The following is a 21361-nucleotide window of genomic DNA, read 5'->3' as shown; positions in this document are numbered from 1 at the left end:
TCCAATCTAGCTTTTCATCATAATAGACACCAAGAAATTTTGTAAATTTAGCTATCAAAATTTCCAATATGTATATTAGGGCAAGGAGAGGGCAAGGTGTAGTGAAGTCATAAAACAAATATTTAGTGTAAGTTTGTTTGCTTTAAACCTTAAAACTTTATTCATATTATAAAGACTAAAGTGAAGTAGTCCAAGTCAAAAAGAAGCAGATGTGTGTCCTCGGTGAATAATATCGAGTAAAGAAGATTAGAAGATTTTGGGAGACCATTGACGTACAGTATAATAAATAAAGAATTGGACTAGTACAGTATGGAGCCTTGTGGGACCCCACAAGAAATAGGAAGTACAGTAAGTTTGAATTAATGGTGTCAAAGGACATGTATATTGGTATCTGTACTGTAGTAGTGTAGTGTAGAGAGGTAATTTAGGCTATGTTCACACACACGGCGTAAGACTGGCGTAGCTTACGCCAGACGTAAGCTAATTCACGGATTAAAATTCCAAAGTGTTCAAACAAACGGCGTTCGCTATATTAACTCTGGCGTTAAACTAGTAGTAATATAGGCTTATGGGGGAATATTTTTAAGTTTTAAATAATGTACGGGTTCTTAACTAGTAAAATTAACAGTGCATCAGTAAGACTTTTAAATCTGTGAATTGTTCGAAGTGATTATTTAATATGATTATGAACAATTTTAGGCCTACTTTGATTTTTCAGCTAGCATTGTTGGTGTTGCAGGTTTTAATAGACAGTCTAAATAGGTTAAAATATCTTACAAAACACAATCAACAAATCATATACATTATAACTAAGTAAAATGCAATAGAAAAGGAACCCCTTTACCATTTCATTTATAGAGAGCACAGGAAAGAGACCAAAGTAGCTAATATATTGCAATCGTGATTGGTCAAACTCTTGAAATGAGGTCAAATCATTCAAGCATCACTGGCGTTAGCTCAGTGGCGTTAGCTAATCTGGGGTCTGCGTTAATAACGCCAAGGACGTGGCGTAGTGAGTGGCGTTAACAACGCCACTGCCTAGTTCACACAAAGGCGTACGCTACGCCAGGCTTAAGCCAGCCTTACGCCGTGTGTGTGAACATAGCCTTAGTATGTGTTTATATGGAATACCTCTGATACCATAGTTGCTTTGTTTATGCATGTGAATACTGTGGTAGATGCAATCAAATGCTTTTGTGAGATCCAAAAACATATCAATTGTGGTATATTCGCATATTATGTCATATATTTGAAAAAAAGTTAAATCAGGCGAACAGTGTTTTCGAAACCCGTATTGGTGTTCATAAAGAATGTTTAATATTTGATTCAACAAATGTTATTTGGCGGCTATAGACAATTTTTTCGAAAATTTTTGAAAAACTGGTTTAAACAAATAGGACAGTAATTTGAGACGGTATTAATGTCAAGGGCATTTGGAAAGATACTTGTAGATAGAGAAATATGGAAGATGTGACTGAGAGGTTTAACTATGAAAAGTACAATCTTTTTGACAATATAAGGATTTACATACATAACCTGGACTTTTGCCACTTTCAAAACCCGTAGCAATGTTGATAACTTCATCGGTGATGCAGGAGTTAAAAACATAGATTTTCATGAGGTTTACATAAGTAAAGGTAAGTCTGTAAAAGATGTGGAAGGTAAAATCTTATTGGATAAATTATTACCTACGGTTTGTTAAATAATGATTGAAATCTAGTTTGTCAAGTTTTTTTGTTTAATTCCTCAAAGTTTTGCATGGTTGTCTAGAATTTTTCCTCACTAATATGGTTTAGTTATGCTTCAGAGTGTTCCTGCATATCGGCTTTTTAGGCCTCTAAGTTCTTTTTGTAAGTTAATATTGTCTCTGCTAAGGATAGTGATATCCATTTCCAGTGAGACAGTTTTCAATACTGCATCACACATGGTAGACTTTGTGTCATTAATACTTTTGCAAGCCACAATAGAATTTATTAATGACGATAATCAGGTGTTCGGTTCATTGATATCCAGTGTTTTCAGTAATCGCTATTGCCAAGCTCAAAATTCATACAGGCCTCACGAAGCAAAGCTATCCTTGAAGCATGCTGTTACAGGTAGGTGAATTAACAGCAACGCTTTGGGTTCGACTGCTGAAACACACGTCTTCACTTGACCAGAGCTCCTTGTTAATTTTATTGATGATAATGATATTAATATTATTTTTTTGATATTTTATTAATGATGATGATAGTAGTTCTTTTGGTATAAAAAAAGATTCTCAAATGCTTATTGTATAATTGATAAGCCCACACCTTGTACACAGAAATTGGCTGCTTTTTGTCAGGAGAAGGGAGTGAGGCTCAGGTATCCCATTTGACAAAAAAAAATGATCTTATTGAAACCGACATCTATAAATTTCAAGGATGGGTATATCAAAAGGCAATTTTTCAGCAATGTATAACCTAATTCAAAGCAAATCTTGATTTCTTTCTGAAAATATTGTAAAAATCAGCTGTGCTACTCATTTTCAAATTAAACTTTTTCATGTACAGTTGAACTTGCCTAAGTCGAATCCAAAATGCCGGTACTTTATTTTAACTATTTAAATACGTACCTCAATTAGTGGTTACTTATCAAGGTTGTGGAAGACATTTTATACAAAACACTTCCAAATACTGTATTGTTTAGAACACAAAAAGTATGTGATTGAAATTGTGAATTATTGAAGGCCTTGCTATATACAGTATCCTTGAAAAATTACCATTTCTCTTAATTACTAATGTTTGTTATTAGTTATTTAATATTTTTATCGTTATACAGTATTGATAAATTATTTACTGTAGTATTATGGTGAACTGTACGGCTAGTCTAAAGCACCACTCCGCAACCCATGAGCTGTGACACAATATTTGGGCTGCGGAAAAATTGATTGGGTTGCGTAATCTCTTCAGATCATGAAGACTCAATACGAACCACTAACAAACAAATCAAATTACAGGGAACAGAAGTGCAATGAAAGTGTGGCATGTGCGTCAGTTTACTTTTGTACCTTGAAAAAATCAGTCTGGTAGCTTATACAGTAGTCTGCTTGTGAATTTTAGATTGTGCTTTTAATCAAAACCCAAACTACTGTACTCCCACTTTAAAATGCTTTTGCATTACTTTTTCTAAACAAGACTTCAAAATCGTTGTAGGCTACTGTAAACCACCATCTGTAATTAAAGGTTGAGTGTTTATACTGCAGTATAAATATTTCCTTGTACAGAACTGAAACCCAATAATGTAGAGACATCCTTAAGTGATTTCTAAACATTTACATCCAAGGCCTAATATTATTGTTTAAATTCAGTCACCCCAGAGCAAAATTTGTTTTTGTTTTCAATTACTGTAATTTGTGAGTTTTTTTTTTATAAATCCCTTTGCCTTATTTTTAGAATGTACCATATTTTAAATTAACTTTTTTCTGAATATAAATTTTCTTTTTTTCTGTATTAATATTGAAACTACTGTAATATATTTCTTTATTTGTGGTTATAACTAGTGTTGCATTTTAAAATTATTTGTTTTTGTGTGATAGCTTCTTGATTGTACATACAGTACTCAATGGAAATAATGATTTTATGTATTTTTAGTACTACAGTAGGCTATTTTATTTAAAACTTTAGCCCAGTAGGCCCCTATGGTTTTATTTTTGTGTTTAACTTGTGTATATGTTTTACTTTACTAGTTGCCACTTTGAGACAAGCTGCTGTCAATTATGTGTGTAGTTCTGCATCTGACAATTAAAATATTCCTAGATCCTCAAATTTTCAGACACAAAAGTACACTTGGGTGCCATGTATAAATAAAAACTTAACTACAAGAACTCATTAAAAACTACGTAATTGAAATGTGGCCAGCAGACCACCTTAGACAGGCAATAACTATTTATGAAATTGAAAAAAATAAATAAATAAATAAAATGAAATATTAGGCATTATTATTATTATTATTTATTATTAGGCATTATTTTATGGTAACTTCACGGGGTGAAGCAATCAAATTTTATTGATTAATTACACAGATCCTTTTACCAAAACCCATAAAACTTTATTCCCTATATAGGCCTAACTATTGACTTTGTTTTTATGCCTTTCACATACCCATTGTCAGTATGCTAGTCACAGTTTAACTTGCCTTTTCATATATACAGGTCTCCCTCCAATTGAAGACCACTTCTGGGACCAGGATTTCTATGGTCTTTAGCAGCTTTGGTCTCTCATTATCTCAATAATAAAGATAAAAGATAACATTGGGACCACAGAAAACTGGTCATTAATTGGAGGTGGTCTTTAATTGGAGGAGTCTTAATTAGATGGAGAACTGTAGTAGTGATGATTTCATGAAAATATATTTATTACTTTTCTCTTTCTCGCTTTAATTTACAGACAGAACTGATACTGGTAATGTCCAGGATATGTTTAATGAGGACACAAGTTCAGTATCAACAACAGCCTCAGAGAAAGAGTTCAAGATCCAAGTACAAACAAGCACGCGCATCCACCGAAAAACTTCAGAAATTGACTACCAACGAGTATCAATGTTTAATAGTACGTTTAAAGACCCTTTTTTTTTTTAAAGAATTCGCCAAATACAAAGCAAAAAGCCACTCAAGGTATTGGCTAGATATAGAGGGACTAGAAACACAAGATGAAACGTTAATTCAGATCCCAATCAAACAAGCTTTAAAAAACTGTTTCAGAGTGGACAATTTACTGTCTGTGTTTAGATAATAAACTTGAGAACTAGAATTCAATATTTTAATTGTTTACCTTGTACTTAAGTGTGTGCTTCCTTTCCTGCATGGTTATTAGTTTTCAATTAGCAATTAGAATGAAAAATTGGTTGTTGATGATGGTGATGGTGAAAATGATGATGATGATGATGATGATGATGATGATGATGATGATGAAGATTATAATTTAATATTAATAATAATAATATAAATAATGATAGTAAAAAATATGACATTATGGGCCAATTCCAAAACAGTGATCAAGGGCGTAGTTTGCCCATTGAGTTTGTTAAATAAAGATGTTTTTAAATTTACTTAAGTGAATTTGATATACTGTAGTAAAATTTTTAACAAAAGGGAAAACTCATTCCAGAGAGAGGATGCAGAGAAAGAAAAGGTGTTTGGGCCATAAGTTTTTGTTTGGAATTTTGGGACGGTAACCAGAGACTTATTTGCAGAGTAGATACGACACGATGATGCATAATAAGGGACAATTTCATCAACATATTATGGTTAGAGAAAAAAAGGGTCTTGAGATGTGTAGATAATTCCTTTATTCTGTGCATAGACCTATAGTTGGCTAGAGAAGACCCCATTGGAAATGTCTTCAGACTTTTATGGGTTTTCCTTGGTGATCACACTACATAGATCCAATCCAATAATATCTGATTAATTAGGCTAAAAAAAAAAAAATTGTGTTGGCCAGGTTTTGAGGGAAAAAAAAACGGGTGGGTAGGTCGGTAGGAAAACTTTTTTTTTTACAACCAGATCGGTAGGAAAATTTTTTTTTTTTTTTACAACCAGATATGTGGCTATGCGTAAAAAGTAAAAAATACACAAATAATACAACAATTTTGTATTCGCATCGCATACCATCCAGCAAAATAGGCTACCCTTGGCCCCTAACCTCGCCAGGGCTATTCCAGCCATCATTGCTCATAAAAAAATATTGTTAAAATAAAACTAAAATAGCAACCCTTAATTTTGTAAAATTTGGATTGGTTGGGTGCGGCCAACACAATAATTGTTTTTTGGTTTTTTTTCCCTTAAAGAGGAATCTATAAATACCATGTTTCTATTCTTTCATTTTCTAGCAAGGGAAAGGGACATATGTTTAAAGAAAAAGAACAATGTGTTTGGTTTCCGGATTCAGAGGAGTCGTCCAGTTGTTGTAACTGAGGTTGACAAAGGTAATAAATGATTTGATGTTCTCACTGAAATATAATGTAGAAGAATGTCTACAAAAATTTAAATGATAGGGAAAATAACAACAGAGGAAAGCTGAACCATGATAGTTCTGATGTTTGCCTACAAATCCCTGGGTCTTGGGTTTGAAGACTGTAAAGGCCTTTGGATGGAAGACTGGCTTAGGAACACCTAGTCTTTTATGTTTCATTATATCACAACAGTAATTCTCCTTTCATTACCCTACATAGGAGGTGCAGCCGAAGAGGCAGGAATTAAAGTTGGCGATGTGATCCTTAGTTTAAATGGACATGATGTTAGTAATGCAGCTCATTCGGATGTTGTCAAGCATGCGTCATCCACAAACGGTAAGTAGTTTTATCCCTGTTTTCTTATTTCTGGAGCATTCTTGTCTTAATAGCATAGAGACTTTTGTATAAACTAAAGTACTATTACTTGTAGTTTAAGCCCACCTTGGGTATAAGCCCACCCCCTACTTTGCTCCCAATTTTAGGTACCAGCCTTTCCTCCTGCAAAAGCCCAGCGTTATAATTTGAATGAGTAGCTTATGCAACCTTTCAGATACTTCCCAAGAAAAAATCAAGTACAGTATTGGCTTTGAGTTAAGCATGCAGGGCTGAAAAATTGCCTTTTGAGTGAAAACAGGATTCCCCTGGTATAAACCAAACCCCCAAAATTGGCCTAAATTTGTGTTCAAGGGAGGTTGGGCTTATACTAACTACTGTACTACATACTATTGTTTTGGTTCTGTTTTGATGATAAATTACTTATCTGAAAAAAAAAATGACATACAAAATTCTACATTGGCCTGACAAAGGCCTGATGTAATTTAACGACGACACAAAATCAGGACACTCACTGTGCCTGATGGTCATCGGCTGATGTGATTCTATAGAGAACGCAATGCCACACATCTTGCATGCTTTTTTAATGACAATCGTCTCACATTACCACCAAAAATCAGATGATGTTCAACGCTCACGTGGTGCGGTGTTGAATTTGTCTGGCTTATGGCCTGTTTACACTATGACGATATCGATCAACCATGGAAAGCTAAAAACCAGTTGTTCATATAGAAAATAAAAGAAAAAAGAAGTTTTCACACTAGCACGATTTGATAACGATTTATCATGTTTTCCGATAAAAAGTGTATTTCACAAATCAAATCAAATGACATCATAATCATGGGAAAACGATAAAATTGCTTTTAATACTACGATTTTATCTGGAAAATGTCAAGGAAAATTCAAGATCAGTTACATTTACTGTTCGTTTTTACCTTAAATTGACATTAAAACAGTTGTCATACTTTTCTAATTTTGCTTCATTCTATTAGAAAATGATCACCTAACATTGGTGGTAGGAACAAATGTGTGCAACAGCTTGAATCTCAGGTCTGATCAGTCAGTAATGTCAGGATATATGTACAAGAGAGGTGGATCTGGTTTGTTACAGACATGGAAGAAACGCTGGTTTGTTCTGAAACATGATAACTGCCTTTACTACTACAAAACCAGCAAGGTAAGTTATTTGTATACCATATCCACATATATGGCATCACAAATTGTCTTCAGTATCACTTAGATTCACTCAGATTCACCCACACATATGATCGTCCATAGTTAAATAATGGCATGGACATTTCATGGCGGAAACATCTTTTGAAAGAGTGTCTCGGCCGCTAGTCCTACATATTTAAAATTTAAAATGGGATCCGCTCCATGTTTGTAAAAAGAACAGTAACGTAGATTACATTCTTTTTGTATAATTCTGATCTGTAAGGTGACAGATTGTTTTTCAGTTTTTCAAGGACCTTAAGTGATGAGCCGTATCTTATATCAACCTATATGACTCCATGATTTTAAAACTGATAATGACATTGACAACTCCTCCATTCGTCAGTGTCAGTGCCGCCTGTTTTACTAGGGTAACGTAGATTTCAAAGAAATTGGCGACAATGTTCAACCCATTATATCTTTTGAACGAAGTGGCAGAATAAGGTCCTGTAGAAAGCATATCCTTGAGGAGATATCCCTCTCTGTAGTAATACAGATAACCATGGTCAGACTTCAATGGACGTATTTTTAAAAGGTGTAAATCGAAGTGGAAAGGAATTTCAACATGGCAGTTTAGCAGTAATATCACCCCTTATCAAGGACCAAAATAAAAATTTGCCTTCAGGAGGACAAAATATGTAATTGTCACCCGCCAGACAATTGTCCTCGATGAATTAAAGGTGAAATAGAATAGTATTAATAAAGTTTTCAGATAAATAATTTGGGCCTACAACATCGGCGCCTATAATCTGAAAATGCGCCTTCATCATCGTCATCATCACCATCACCATCATTCCATGTAGATAACTCTCTACACAACCTTTAACTCAGCATTGCTGTTAGGGTCATCCTCTTTAAATAAGTTAAATAAAAGAATAAAAATAAAAGGAGAAGAGTGGTAAAGGGCTAGTCTTCCTGTTTTCTGAAATTCTACCAATTCATGTATAGCAGAAATTTTACAGATACTGACTTCATCACTTCATCTACTTACACTCATTGTTCAACTAAGGAATATGAAACAGTATCAAACATTCACTTATGCAGTTAGTTCCACCAACATGCATGTTTACTCTACTTTAGAGTATTGGATAGTACTGTAATCTGACAGACATCATCGATTAACCAATCAATTATGCAGTTAATCACTCACTCATTGAACCTTTTTTTTTTCATTACTTTTTTTTTCAATCAGGATGTGGACCCACTAGGAGCAATTGTTCTTGCCAATTACACTGTCGTAAAAGCATGGGATCTTGATAAACCATTTGCGTTTAAGCTGAGCAAGTTCAAAGCCCGGACATATTACTTCCACACCACATCCGAAGAGGAACGTACTAAGTAAGATAAGAATCAAATAAGTTTCAAATCCTAATCTTCCTCAAAATGAAGGAAACTGGATGGTTTGATAATGGACCTTTCCACTAAGCCCCACCCCTTGGATATTGTTGCTAAGGTCCCACAAAACAACAGCATTAATGTACGTAAACACATGTGTTTGTTGGACAACACATGTTTTTGTTGGACATGCACATATTCCTGGCACTGTCCTGATTGGTCAGTTGCTAAGTTTGATTGAAACTAAGGAAATTTCCATTGGATCTTTCCATAGCAGCTGTACATCTACTTCTTCACAACTACACAAGTGTCAAGGCTGTGTGTCACAGTGCCCTTATGTAAATGTTAACATTAGACCAAACATAAGCTATCAATGTATCTTACAAACTTATTTGCATTCAGTTCACACTCCAGTCAAGATTCCTGTAATTTCCAAGACCCTCTAATTCGAGACCACTTTTTCAAAGTACAACTAACAATCTTCAATCATTTAACACAAAGAAGAGTCCACCACAAATTTCAGGTCCCAAAGGTGGTCTCAAAATGGAGACTAAATATTTGACTTATTTGCATTTACAGGTGGGCCTCAGCCATCACAGATGCTACAAATCCGACGATAAAATCAAACATCTGGATGGGTATCAGTACACACAATGTTAGTATTCCTGCACTATCAATCTCCAACCCAGAATGCATCGGGTACCTGACGAAACGTGGAGACAAACACAAGACATGGAGGCGAAGATTCTTTGTCCTCAAAGATGCTTGTATGTACTACTATGAAAACAACAGTTCTGCTAAAGCTCTAGGTAGGTTTGTCTTTTTTTCATTTTTGCTATTAGTATGAATTTGTTTTACAACTCAGCTGACTCATTGCTTAATGTTACTTAACCATCCTATGGGGTTGAAGAGGCTTGAGCATGAGTGCCTGATTTTAAAGACAAGTCATAATATTAATTTTTGTTCCTTTATATATGGCCGCAAACTTGTTAACATTTATGACAAATAAAGTGATATTAGAGATTGAGGAACAGTCTTGTAAACATTATCTTGCATGCAGGTGAAACTTGCAAAAAAGGAAGTCCATTGAAAACCTAAATGTAGATAGGCCAGGTCTTAGTTTTGGGCTCTTACTGTATGAGTACAGCAGAAGACTACGACAAATGAAAGCTGTGCATTTCACATGTCAGGCATGAGGGAATTTCATAGATTTTCACTTTTCCCCGGACAAGTACCTTTGAAAAATGCACTCGTCCTGAAGACAATTTTACTTGTCCCAATATTATTGCGCAATAATCATAAAAAATAACATAAAAGTAAAGTTTTTTTTTTTTAAAGTAAAGGCCCTACAACATTAATAGGCTTACACGCATACTGCTTTGATCACGCAAAAATGTTTTTCTTTCTTTTTTTAATTAGCAAGAATTTTAATAATGTATAATATGGAGAATTTCAATAAAATAAACATTATAAATAATATTCTATGTATGTAGGAGTGTGTTGATCTTTTTCTTATTGCGTGTTTAAAAGCCGTCGTCATGACAACTGCAAGTAAACATTTCTCAGGCATGGTTGAATTCCCACGATACACTAGTTCTCAGCCAAAGGTTGAGAGGACTGTGTTTTATGACGGTATTTGGAGAAAGGGGAGTGGGTGGCCATATCGTATGTTTGTACCCATTTGCAGATCTTAATCAATTCTAATACTAACTTAAATGTTTTTTTTTTTGCGGAGGATACAAACAAATTCAAATTGCACTTGAAAACATCTGGAAAAATAGATGTGCAGAATCGTAAATACTTGTGTTCCTACTATGAAGGCCTCAATTTTCTGCAAAATATCTGTCAAAATCGGCTCATATTTTTTAAATGCGGCGACGGATTTCTGGGCCTAATATTTTACGCGGGGAATATTTTACAGCCTCACACATCATCATTCCATTTATTGCAAAATAAATAAAATTACTTACCTCTCAAAGAAAGATAAGTACTGTACTGTAGGCCTAATATACCTATGAGGATGGGCCGAGAGGACAAATCCCTCCGAGATGGCAAAATTTTTGAGACGGGAAAAGGATTCATTGGATTGGATTGGATTTATTCGGTGTAAACACCAAGGATAGCCCACGAAAGTCTAGAAGAAGACTTATTTCCAGTGGGGTCCTTCTGGTGGTGATTGGACAGTACACCGGGAGACAATCCCCTACTCTTTTCCAAAGAGTGTACTGTGTTCTTTAACGTGCACATGGGCCATAAATGCAAACGGGACCAACAGCTTAAACGTTTTATCCGAAAGACGGTGCGCTATGTAACTTGTATTTCAGCCCTCTAGCTGAAACACAAGGAGAGGCAGCGATGGGAATTGAACCGGGAACCTAGAGATCTCCACGGTTCAACGCACACACAGTGGCTACTACCAGATTAGCCGACTGAGCTAAGCTGCTCTCTCTAACGGCCCTAACGCTTCAATTTTTAACTCCAGTTTTACAAGATTTGGATTTTATATGCACATTGTCTCCACTGAGAATTGAATGATTTCTTGATTACTTTAACAACTTTAAATCCCAATTTAACTACCCTTTCTTAGTTTGTCTAGATTGCCTTCCCCACACGCGCGAACGAAATAGAGTAGGCCTTTTTTGAAGTCAGCCTAATGGCTGCTGTTCGTATTTGTACACGAAAGTATTTACTAGTCTTGAATTCCAGACATTTCATGTCGTCCAACTCAACTAATCCACTAATGGCTGTGCGCCCAAAGTCTTTAAATATGTCTGGTATTTATAGACTAGACCAGTGCAAATTTATATTTATATTGTAAACAGACCACGTGCAGCAGGCCCAGATGGCTGACGGCTAACAGGAATGATATCGTGCAAAAATGTGTGCTTGCTGTACAGTAGGTCTTACGACAGATCTGGCTAACATTTAACAATTAAGAATTCATTTTTAATCTTTACTGCAGAAAATAAATTTTATATTGAGTTAGGCCTATATTTTTATTTTTAAACCATCCATAAAACGCGGGAGTGTTGGTGACTCAAAGTTGATGCACGCAGTGCGGCGAGTAACCATGGCCTAGTCACTTTTCGTTTGATATCTCTTTGTGCGCCGACAATTTGTTAATAAAATATGCTGCATATTGTCAAGAGGCGAACTTTTTATAAGTACATGGTGAAGTAGCCTATTCTAAAAGTGCTTATCCACGGACAATTGGTCCCTAAAATTCTTGTTGTCCGACCGTAAAAACACTTGTCCCGGGCATCGGGCAAGTGGGTTTGCTCATGCCTGCATGTGATTTGTGACGAGTAGATACATAAGAGTGAAAACTGTCACTTTTTCAAAGCTATTTTGCAATCATCGACCCATTAGCATTAAAAACTTAAATTGATATCTATTAAAATATTCAATTATTTTGATCTTGATCAGGTGTTGTGCATTTCCATGGTTACACCATCCAGGAAATCAGAACCAATAGTAAGAAGTTTCCGTTTGATTTGATCCCACCTGAGCCGGACCTGAGAACATACCACTTCTTAGCAGATCACGAAACGGACCGTAAACGGTAAGGCAACTATTTCACTAGCTACTTACACAATATATAAAAAAGGTGTGCATTTATTCATGAATTTATTTTGTGAGAATATAATCAATCCTTTGTGTTGAAAATGTAAAAATCCTGATCACTTCATTCTGTGATTGGCCAATAATCACATGGGATTGCTACTTTAATCTGATTATTTTTATGCATTTTAAACATATATTTTTGTTTATATGGTTTTTGTTCTTAAGGTGGGTGGCAGCTCTTGCATCCTCCATAGGCAAGTGGGTCAGGACAGATGTTTGTAACTCTGATGATGAAGAAGGGACTGAAATGCTCATCTGAAATGCTCAGTTTTAATGATTCATCATGATGTTTGGCAAACACTGATAGGAATTACTCAGATGGTGAACAGTAGGTAGTTTTTGCTGCATGACGTTGATCTTAACTTTAACGTTAGTACCCATCATGCAACGTGATAGCTCCGCCCCTTTTGTAAACAAATCGAAATACGCATGCGGAAACCTGTAACTAACGTACGTCGAGCACATAAAATCCTGAAATTAACATACTCCACAATGCAAGATTAATGAATTAAGACGTCATCCATTAACGTTAAGGTTAACATCGTGCTGCGAAAACTACCGAATGATGCATGCAGTCACAACTGAGATAGGCCCACTCAAATGATGTTAAACAAAATTCAAAGCTTAAAGTCAACTAATCATCTGTGGTACCAAACTGATGTTGTGCTCATCTGAAATGCTCAACACATACATGTATGGTGTATGCTCACCAGAGGTACAAAACTCTAGTGCTCATCTGAATTTTTTTTAAATTGCTCAACTAAAACTGTCAACTGAAGTACTCAACTGAGAAGCTCATTTGAGAATGAATGAAGTTGGTGAAAACCTTGTTTTCTTAAAAATGCTTGTCATCACATAAGATGCTTATCCAAAATAATAAACTAAGGTTATCAACTGAGATGCTAATTTGAGAATGACTGCACTACACCTAATGAAGTTTGTGAAAGCCCGGTGTTCATGATAAGTTTGCTAGACATCAAGTGATATGCCCATTCAAAATGCTTAACACAAATTTTCTCTAATAAAACTGAGATGCTCATTTGACATTCTATTCAAAAATACTCAACTGATTCACCGGTGTTCATGACAAGTTTGATGCTCATTCAAAATGCCTAACACAAATTTTCTCTAATAAAACTGAGATGCTCATTCGATATTCTATTCAAAAATGCTCAACTGATTCACTGGAGAGCAGACCTGCCAAGTATCCCACATTGTTTTCTCACGGCAGGGGTTCAGCCAGAAAAACGAAATAGGCCATCTAAAATATGCGTTAGTTTGAAAGAATTTGCTAGAGTAGACGGCGCTGAGTAGGCTTAGCCGCCCAAGCCGTCACGGTAAAAGTGGCCGTCCTAAATAATTGTTGGCCGTCCAAAAGATGTCTAGGCGGCTCGCTGGCTAACCCCTTGTCCCACGGTCCCGCCCACATTTGTAAAATGTTGTTAAAAGTCACACATTTCCTTCCTGCATAAGCTGATGCTTATGCAGGATTTTTGAACACAAAAATAAATGTAATTAATGAAGAAATTATTGCCTAAGATGGTTAGTATGTTGTTTGTTTCATTCATGTCCCCACATCTGCAGTGTTTGAATGTGCTTTTATGGCCACCTGCAGAAACCCTATTCTTAAAATTGTTCACCCCAGCCACAACCATGTTCGCGCTTCCCTATATAAGTTTCCAGCATTTTTTTCTATAACCTTAGCAGGTCTGGGAGAGGCTCATATGTTGTTGGCCAAAATTCTTAATCAAATATGTAAAATAATCCAGCCTTGATTGTACACTAGCTGTGACCAAGCCTTGATGATAGAAAGGCAGTACAGTAAACATAACCTTGATTGATTTAAATGATTCCTTATCAGTGATACCTTGAAGACTTCCAGAACCTTTTTTATAATTAAATTCTCTTTAAACAGGGTCATTACATTAATTCTATGTGATTAATGTTCTATTAGAGCAACAAAATTATAACCTAGTAGCTTTTAATAAATCGAAAAGTACACATTTTCCTTCAATTAACATTTTGCATTATAAATAATAATGCTTTTAAGTGAGGCATTCATTGAATTGAGGTAAGTTACTGTATATGGATTTCAGCCTCTATCTGAAACTCAAACAGAGCAGGTCAGAGTTTTAAATAAGTCTCCATGTTATAGTGCTTACACAGTGGCTACCGCCAGATTAACCAACTGAGCTAAGGTGCTTTCTTTGTAAAGCTCCATTCAGATTATCAAATTTTCTTTAAAAAAAAATGTTGTATGCTCATATATGGTCATGATGTGATGTCATCAGGACTATTATTAATCTGATAGTCTGGACAGGGTTTAAATTAATGTAGCACTTTTCCAGATGGATCACATGTGATTCTGAATGAAAACAGCAAAGGTTAATACAAACTCAGAAGTGGCTCATATATATCCTTGTATATAAAAATGTAAAATTGTTATTTTATGTTTATGATACATTATTTTATTACCATTATTATAATTTATGTGTAGATGAATGAACATTTATTTTTTTTAGTATAGTATGTAAGTAGTGTACAGTATACCACCTCATTTTTAAAGAAAGTATTTCAGCATTATATTTTATATGTGTTAATATTTTATTTTTATTTATTATTATAAAGTTGATTTGAACAGTGAAACCAAACTGATATTCATAATATTTGCTGTGGTTATTTTTTGAACTACCCTGATAATTTTACAGTGTGTGAAGGGAAAGACATTCAGTTCAGTTGCTTTTTTTGCCCGATTATAATGTTGATACTTGTCATGTCAGTGATGATGTCATGAACGAAGAGAAGTTAAAATGTACAAGGAAAAACTAATCTAAATTGATAACCGATTATCACTACAGGTCTCCCTTCAATTAAAAACCCCTCCAATTATAGACCACCTCCAATAAGACCACTTCTCTGTAGTCCAATATTAATAGATCTGTCTTTTATCGTTATTACTCAATTTGAGACCAAAGCTGCTAAAGTCCATAGAAACCCCAGTCCCAAAAATGGTCTTTAATTGGAGGGAGACATGTTTTTCTCTAATTGACTATGAAATATCACTGCTGATTTGTGTAATCCAAATGTAAAGATGTTGTCATATACAAAGTATATCACAAAAGATTAGTGTTTCAACCATTTTGAAGGGCTGCCAACCTTGTCTATTATTCTTGCTTTCTTGATTCTACTAGAGGTCAAATAGTTAAAGTACTATCACCTTGTATTCCATTAAACATTTTCTAAACATCCTTTAGATTTATGCTAATTAGCATGTCTTCTATCAGAGTACTGTACCATTAAAGAACATTACTTTATTATTAATTATTAATTAATTATAAGGTCATCTTGCCATTTATTATTAATTGATAATAAGTTTTTCTTGCCATTTAGTTGTACAGTAACATCGTTTTGATTCAGTATCGAACATTAGTTATCATGTATCTCCCACCAGTGTAACATAAGACAACATTAGTTTATGAATAATAGGATCATCTAGCGGTTCAGTTGTACAGTTGCGTTAACTATATATTGTGCTGGAATTTTACTTAAACGAGTTATACCAGTTCTCTAAATCAATCTTTATTATAAACTCAAACTTTATATATTTCATTATAATAATAATAATAACGCCATTCTTTACAGTGCATTCTGCAGCAAAAAGGCTCAATGCGCTTTACAAGAAACAAAATTTTGACTTAAAAAACAGTTCCAAAATGCATTTGCACTATCAGTATATCTCTATATTACATGTATATTGTATTATAGTTTCAAGATAATTTGTGATTAAATTTAACTGTTTGCATAAAAATATGGAGACTTAAAAATAAATAAGTATGGTGCCATATTGATCTGGCTAAGAGTGGCAAGACGATAGATACAAATGTTTTTTATCATACCATTTTTTTTGTAAAATGTATTATATTTGACTATGCAATTTTTCATGAAGTACAAAATGTGGTTTTATTTGATTATATTTCTAATTGAAAAAATACCCAGTGCATTGAACTTAATTTGTTGTAAATTTGAAGTTGGATAAAGTATTTTGAAATGGAAGCTAACCTTAAAGATGTCTGATAATTAGAAGGAGAATTTGTTGTTATTGAGTTTTAATTTTTAAAATTTATTTCTTTTTTATTGAAAGAAACAATTTGTTGATTTTGAAGTGATATTGGCCAGTTTTATATTTGTTAGTTTACTGAATATACATATATGATTTACATAATATAATATCTAAGAAGATAATAACCTTGTAATTGTTAATCCATATTATGTAGAATTTTTATGTAATAAAGTTATATTTACCGTTACCTTCAAAATGTCTTTGCACTATTAATGATGAATATATTGTGTGACTTTGTTAAAAATGGTTCTCTATTTTGAGTGTTTGTGGTTCTACTTTTCAACCTTAAGGTTAGAGGTTCACACACAAAGTGCACTGATTACAACTGCAACATTATGGAATTCTCCCCAGGGAGCTGATTATATGTATTCCATATGTGCTTGACCGGGGATAATAATGTGAAGTGCTTAGAGACCTTGTTTGCATTAAGCGCTATATAAGTCATAACTTAGTGAGTGGAGTTGTGACAGGAATTGATCCCAAGATCTTGGGTTTGGAAGACAAGCATCTTAACACGTAGCTATTGAATTCATCCAGTCATCTATAATAGTAGTGTCAACAAAACAAGGCCTCTTGCACACACTGGAGTGAATAAACTAGTGCAGATCAATACAGTAGTATTTATTCAGAATCTTTAACAAGGGTGGCCCAATCAGTCAAGTAGATTGGTCTCCCTTTGGGCCCTGGGTACAAGGTTTTTAGAAAATATAGTAAAACATTTAGCTAAAATACAATAAAAAACATAAAAGCAATATAAAGATATAAATTAACATTAACAATAAAAAATTAAAAATAAGAGCTTAAAGTAATGATGCCTTGAAGTTACTTTTAAAAATATTTTTAAATAAGTAAATAAATTACAGCCGTCAATTATTAGTCTATGCGACGTGCCATACGTTTTATGGTGTTAGTTACTATTTATTTACTTTGTGCGTATATTTCCATGGCAACGGGTAAATTTGTATTTTTTGGGCATTTTTTGTCATTTTTGGCTGTTTTTAAATGTTAATATTTCTGATATCCTTATAGTTTATTCATCAAAAATAATGAGTGTGTATAAGGTCAATACATTTCATTTCATTTATTTGTCTCAAACAATTAGGATGTACATAAATAGAAACGGCAAAGAACAATCACAAAAGTACAAAAAACAGAGACTGGACACTCCAAAAGTAAAATCAATCACTGTCGAGTGGAGGCCCTTTAAAAGAAAAACACAATACATACAATATAAAATTCTTCAGAAAGATAAGAAATCGAAAGATAAATATTGAAAAATGAGTAAAACTCAATAAATGAGCAAATTTAATTTAAAATGTATTTCATTGGGTATCTGTTGCATATTTTTTAACGTTTTTTGGATTTCGTAGTTGGGAGATACCATGTTTTTAAAAAGGGGTGTTTTACTTTTTTTTCAAATTATAAAAACTTCCAAACTTGAATTGCGCATAAACCTCAAAGTGGTGCTTTTTTAGAACGGATTTTCTACAAATAGGTAGTTCTAATGCTCCCTTAGAGAATTCCAGTTTTAAAAATGTGGGTAATTAAAAAACGTACGAGCAGTGTTGCCAGGAAAACTAGCATTTTTCATTAAAAAAAATATATAATAGTAAAATTTACCAGTTTTTACCGCTGATTTATTCAAATTTTTTTGATTACGACAATAATAAATGTTTTTCTATACTTTAAGTAATGTTGTGATAAAAAAAAAAAAAAACAATGTTTGTGGTATCAATGTTTTAGCGGAATTGTAAACCCTTTTAAGAGGAGATTATAATAATTTCACTTTATACATACTAATTTCTGTCTGTGGTGTCACCAGTTGGACACAGCACCTTAATCTGCCTGGGAATGCCAGTCCCTGAATAACACCCTCTCCTCCCTAACCACATCATGCAACACCCCTACCCCTTCTTGTCGGGACAAGTCAGGAAATATCGTGAAAAATATAAACCTAATATGTGTCGTGGTAGAGGTGGTGCCAGGATTCGCCCGACAAGAAGCCCTATGTCCCAGATGGTGGTCCGATTACAGCATTCAGGGAATCTTTAGCAGATTTTTTGGAAAATTAATATCTTGGCACATTTTTGTTGCATCGCGGTGTTCCAAACACAAGCCCAACAGCGATAATGAAAGATGTAGTTTCATGGCTAAAGAGTGTTCTTCCTAAGCTTACATCTATATATTTAAGACACAACAATGCCGGCTGCTACCACGTCCTGTACAACTACACTACTGTACTTGCAACAAAAGAAATTGCTGAAAAGACGAGGGTAAATGTGCAAATTTATGCAAACGAAGTTCATGTCATTGAAGATGGTTTTAAAATAAAACATACTTTAGAATCAGATAGACAGTAAAAGGTTGTTCCTACCTTCTCAAATGTTGCAACATATTAATACTGCAAGTGGGATGGTATAAGCCTTCTTAATAATTTTGAATTTACAACTACAGGCAGAGGCGGATCCAGGGATGTCCAAAAAGGGGGGGGGGGGGGGGGGGGGGGGGGGGGGGGTGACGAAAGTTGGGCTGGTCGAGACAACACTGTCCTAGGGGGTTTGGAGGCAGGCCCCCGCGAAATTTATGTGTTCTAAACGCTCAAAAATACCATTTGAGGTGTCTGGGCTATAATTTTTTTCTTTTTCTTTATTTTTTTCTTTCTTTTACCTCCCAAAAGAGGGTGGGGGCGGGGCCGGGCCGGCAACCCTCTCCCCCTAAATCTGCCCCTGACAGGAGTATGAGTGTAGAGGGCATATGACATTTGACCTGGTTCAGAAAGTGGAAAACAAATTTTAAAGATACCATAGTGTCTTTTGGTGTGCATGAACCACCAAAACACAATGGAATTTTTAAAGAAATGATCACTGCAAAGGTGTCTGATCAACCTGTTCGCCAACATCTACCAGTCTGTGCACAAGGCCAACTTAGAAATGAAAGGATACGTTTAATAATCATTTGTTTTTCTGTCCCGAAGATGAATTTATAAAGTCCTACATAAGCTTCTGTAGGCCTACAAAAATCAGATAGTTACAGGAACACTTGAATACAGACATGAGAATCAAACACTGTTGGACAAAGCAGAATTAGGCTATGCTGAAAGGCTTTCAACTGACACATGCACATTCCCATGGTAGCATTTTTATTTTCTAATGTCTAATCTTTTAATTAAATTTTCATTTGCTCCAAAAGCCACCAGACGACTATTATCTGCCATACAAGAAACATTACATTTATATTCATTAATATATATTTGCGATGGCCAAAAAAATCATTTAAAAAAATTAAACAAAAGATCAATGTAGCAGAGTAGTACAAATGGAGCCATTGTTGGCAGAAGACGGATAGACATTTAGAGAATATGGAAGAAGGTTTGAAACGTTTAGTTCTACAAGAAAGCGGTAAGAAGATTGTTAAGCGAGATAGATATTAAAGAATGTGATCATAAGACTGAACAATTATGCAAAAAGTGCATGGAGTGAAATATTTAAATCTTGTGTTGTACCATGTATTACCATATTTAGCAAATAGGTGTAGATATGAAGAATATGAAGAGTAATCTGATAGAAGTTTACTGAAAAGATATTCAACACTTATTAAATACGCACCTTCACACTCAAAGAAAACAGGAAAAGACACAAGATTTTCCAGAAACAAAAAAAAAAAAATATATTTAAAAGAAATTCCAAATAGTCAGTGTCAGAGGTTGAGAAAAACATGAGAATAGCTAGGAACGACAGTGAGTTATCTAAACCATCAGAATATCTGAGCAAAAGATGTAAAGCTATTAGAAAAATGTTAAGACAGTAGTACACTATAGGCTACAAAAATGTTGACGAGTCAGATGAAGATATTCTTTAAGCTGCCGAAGAGGAATCGCAATAGATAACCTCCAAATGCTTGTCCACGAAACAGTTGATCTTTAACATCCAATTGTATATGGCAAAATCAACTTTTCATGGCCAATTCAACAATTAAATTGAGTCTTCCTAAGTTGAAAATCATAACTCGTCTTTGAAAGCGAATTTATCATGGATTCAGAAAGTTAAATTAAGTTGTTTGCTTTACATGCAATGCATTATAATATTGAGAACATACTTGAAATAAACCTGGCAACACATGTTGTAATAGTCATGTATATAGTAATATTATGGTTACATGAATTAGGGCCTATATTTTATATTATAGCATTTTCCGTACAGTAAACAAATGTATATTTACAATATTTTTTAATGAAAAAATGCTGCTTTTTCTGCCAATACAGTAACGCATATTAATAAACCTTACAACACATTCCTTAGCATGTTGTTAAACTAGTCAGGTAACTATATTTGTTATGGTTAATGAATTACATTATATTTTATAGCGTTAACTGTTCAGTACAAAGATGTATATTTATGTTAATTTTTAATTTAAAAAAAAAACAATGCTGTTTTCTGGCAATGCAGTACAAAATTAAGTTTTAAATTACTTGAAATGAGCCTGGCAACACATTTTTTAACATGTTGTTAGACTATTTATGTATTTATAGTAACATTATTTTGAAATAAATTTACGTTGATTTTAGTGTTATCCATTCAGGAGTGGCGTAGAAAAATATTTTTCATTGGGGGGGATGATTGACGTGTTAGCCAGTGTCGTAACAGGCGCGGGGGAGGGGGTGGGGCAGGCGGAAAACTGCCCCTCCCCTGACGGTTTTTACCGGGCCGACCAAGTCGTCGTACCGGGCTGGGTAATAAGAGAAAAGAAAGAGGGGAGAGAGAGGGA

The 21361-nt window shown here is 34.5% G+C and overlaps 1 protein-coding gene across 3 annotated transcripts in view; it reads left to right on the top strand.

Annotated features, from left to right (window-relative positions):
• LOC117125310 overlaps positions 1-16793 on the top strand; it is a 36460-nt gene extending 19667 nt beyond the window's left edge. For all 3 annotated transcript variants that reach the window (XM_033271777.1, XM_033271776.1, XM_033271778.1), the window contains 8 exons: positions 4410-4571; positions 5851-5946; positions 6193-6309; positions 7299-7483; positions 8711-8856; positions 9433-9662; positions 12280-12415; positions 12643-16793. In XM_033271777.1, the coding sequence (XP_033127668.1) occupies positions 4410-4571; positions 5851-5946; positions 6193-6309; positions 7299-7483; positions 8711-8856; positions 9433-9662; positions 12280-12415; positions 12643-12736 (1166 nt within the window). In that variant the 3' untranslated portion in view covers positions 12737-16793. The remainder of the gene's footprint in view (positions 1-4409; positions 4572-5850; positions 5947-6192; positions 6310-7298; positions 7484-8710; positions 8857-9432; positions 9663-12279; positions 12416-12642) is intronic.
• Positions 16794-21361: the final 4568 nt, after the last annotated feature.

Source organism: Anneissia japonica, unplaced genomic scaffold (assembly GCF_011630105.1).
Source record: "Anneissia japonica isolate Jap-2015-1 unplaced genomic scaffold, ASM1163010v1 scaffold284991_len216595_cov187, whole genome shotgun sequence".
NCBI classification, from domain to species: Eukaryota; Metazoa; Echinodermata; class Crinoidea; order Comatulida; family Comatulidae; genus Anneissia; species Anneissia japonica.
The sequence above is the reverse complement of the archived record's forward strand: the minus strand, read 5'-3'. Positions and strand labels throughout refer to the sequence as shown.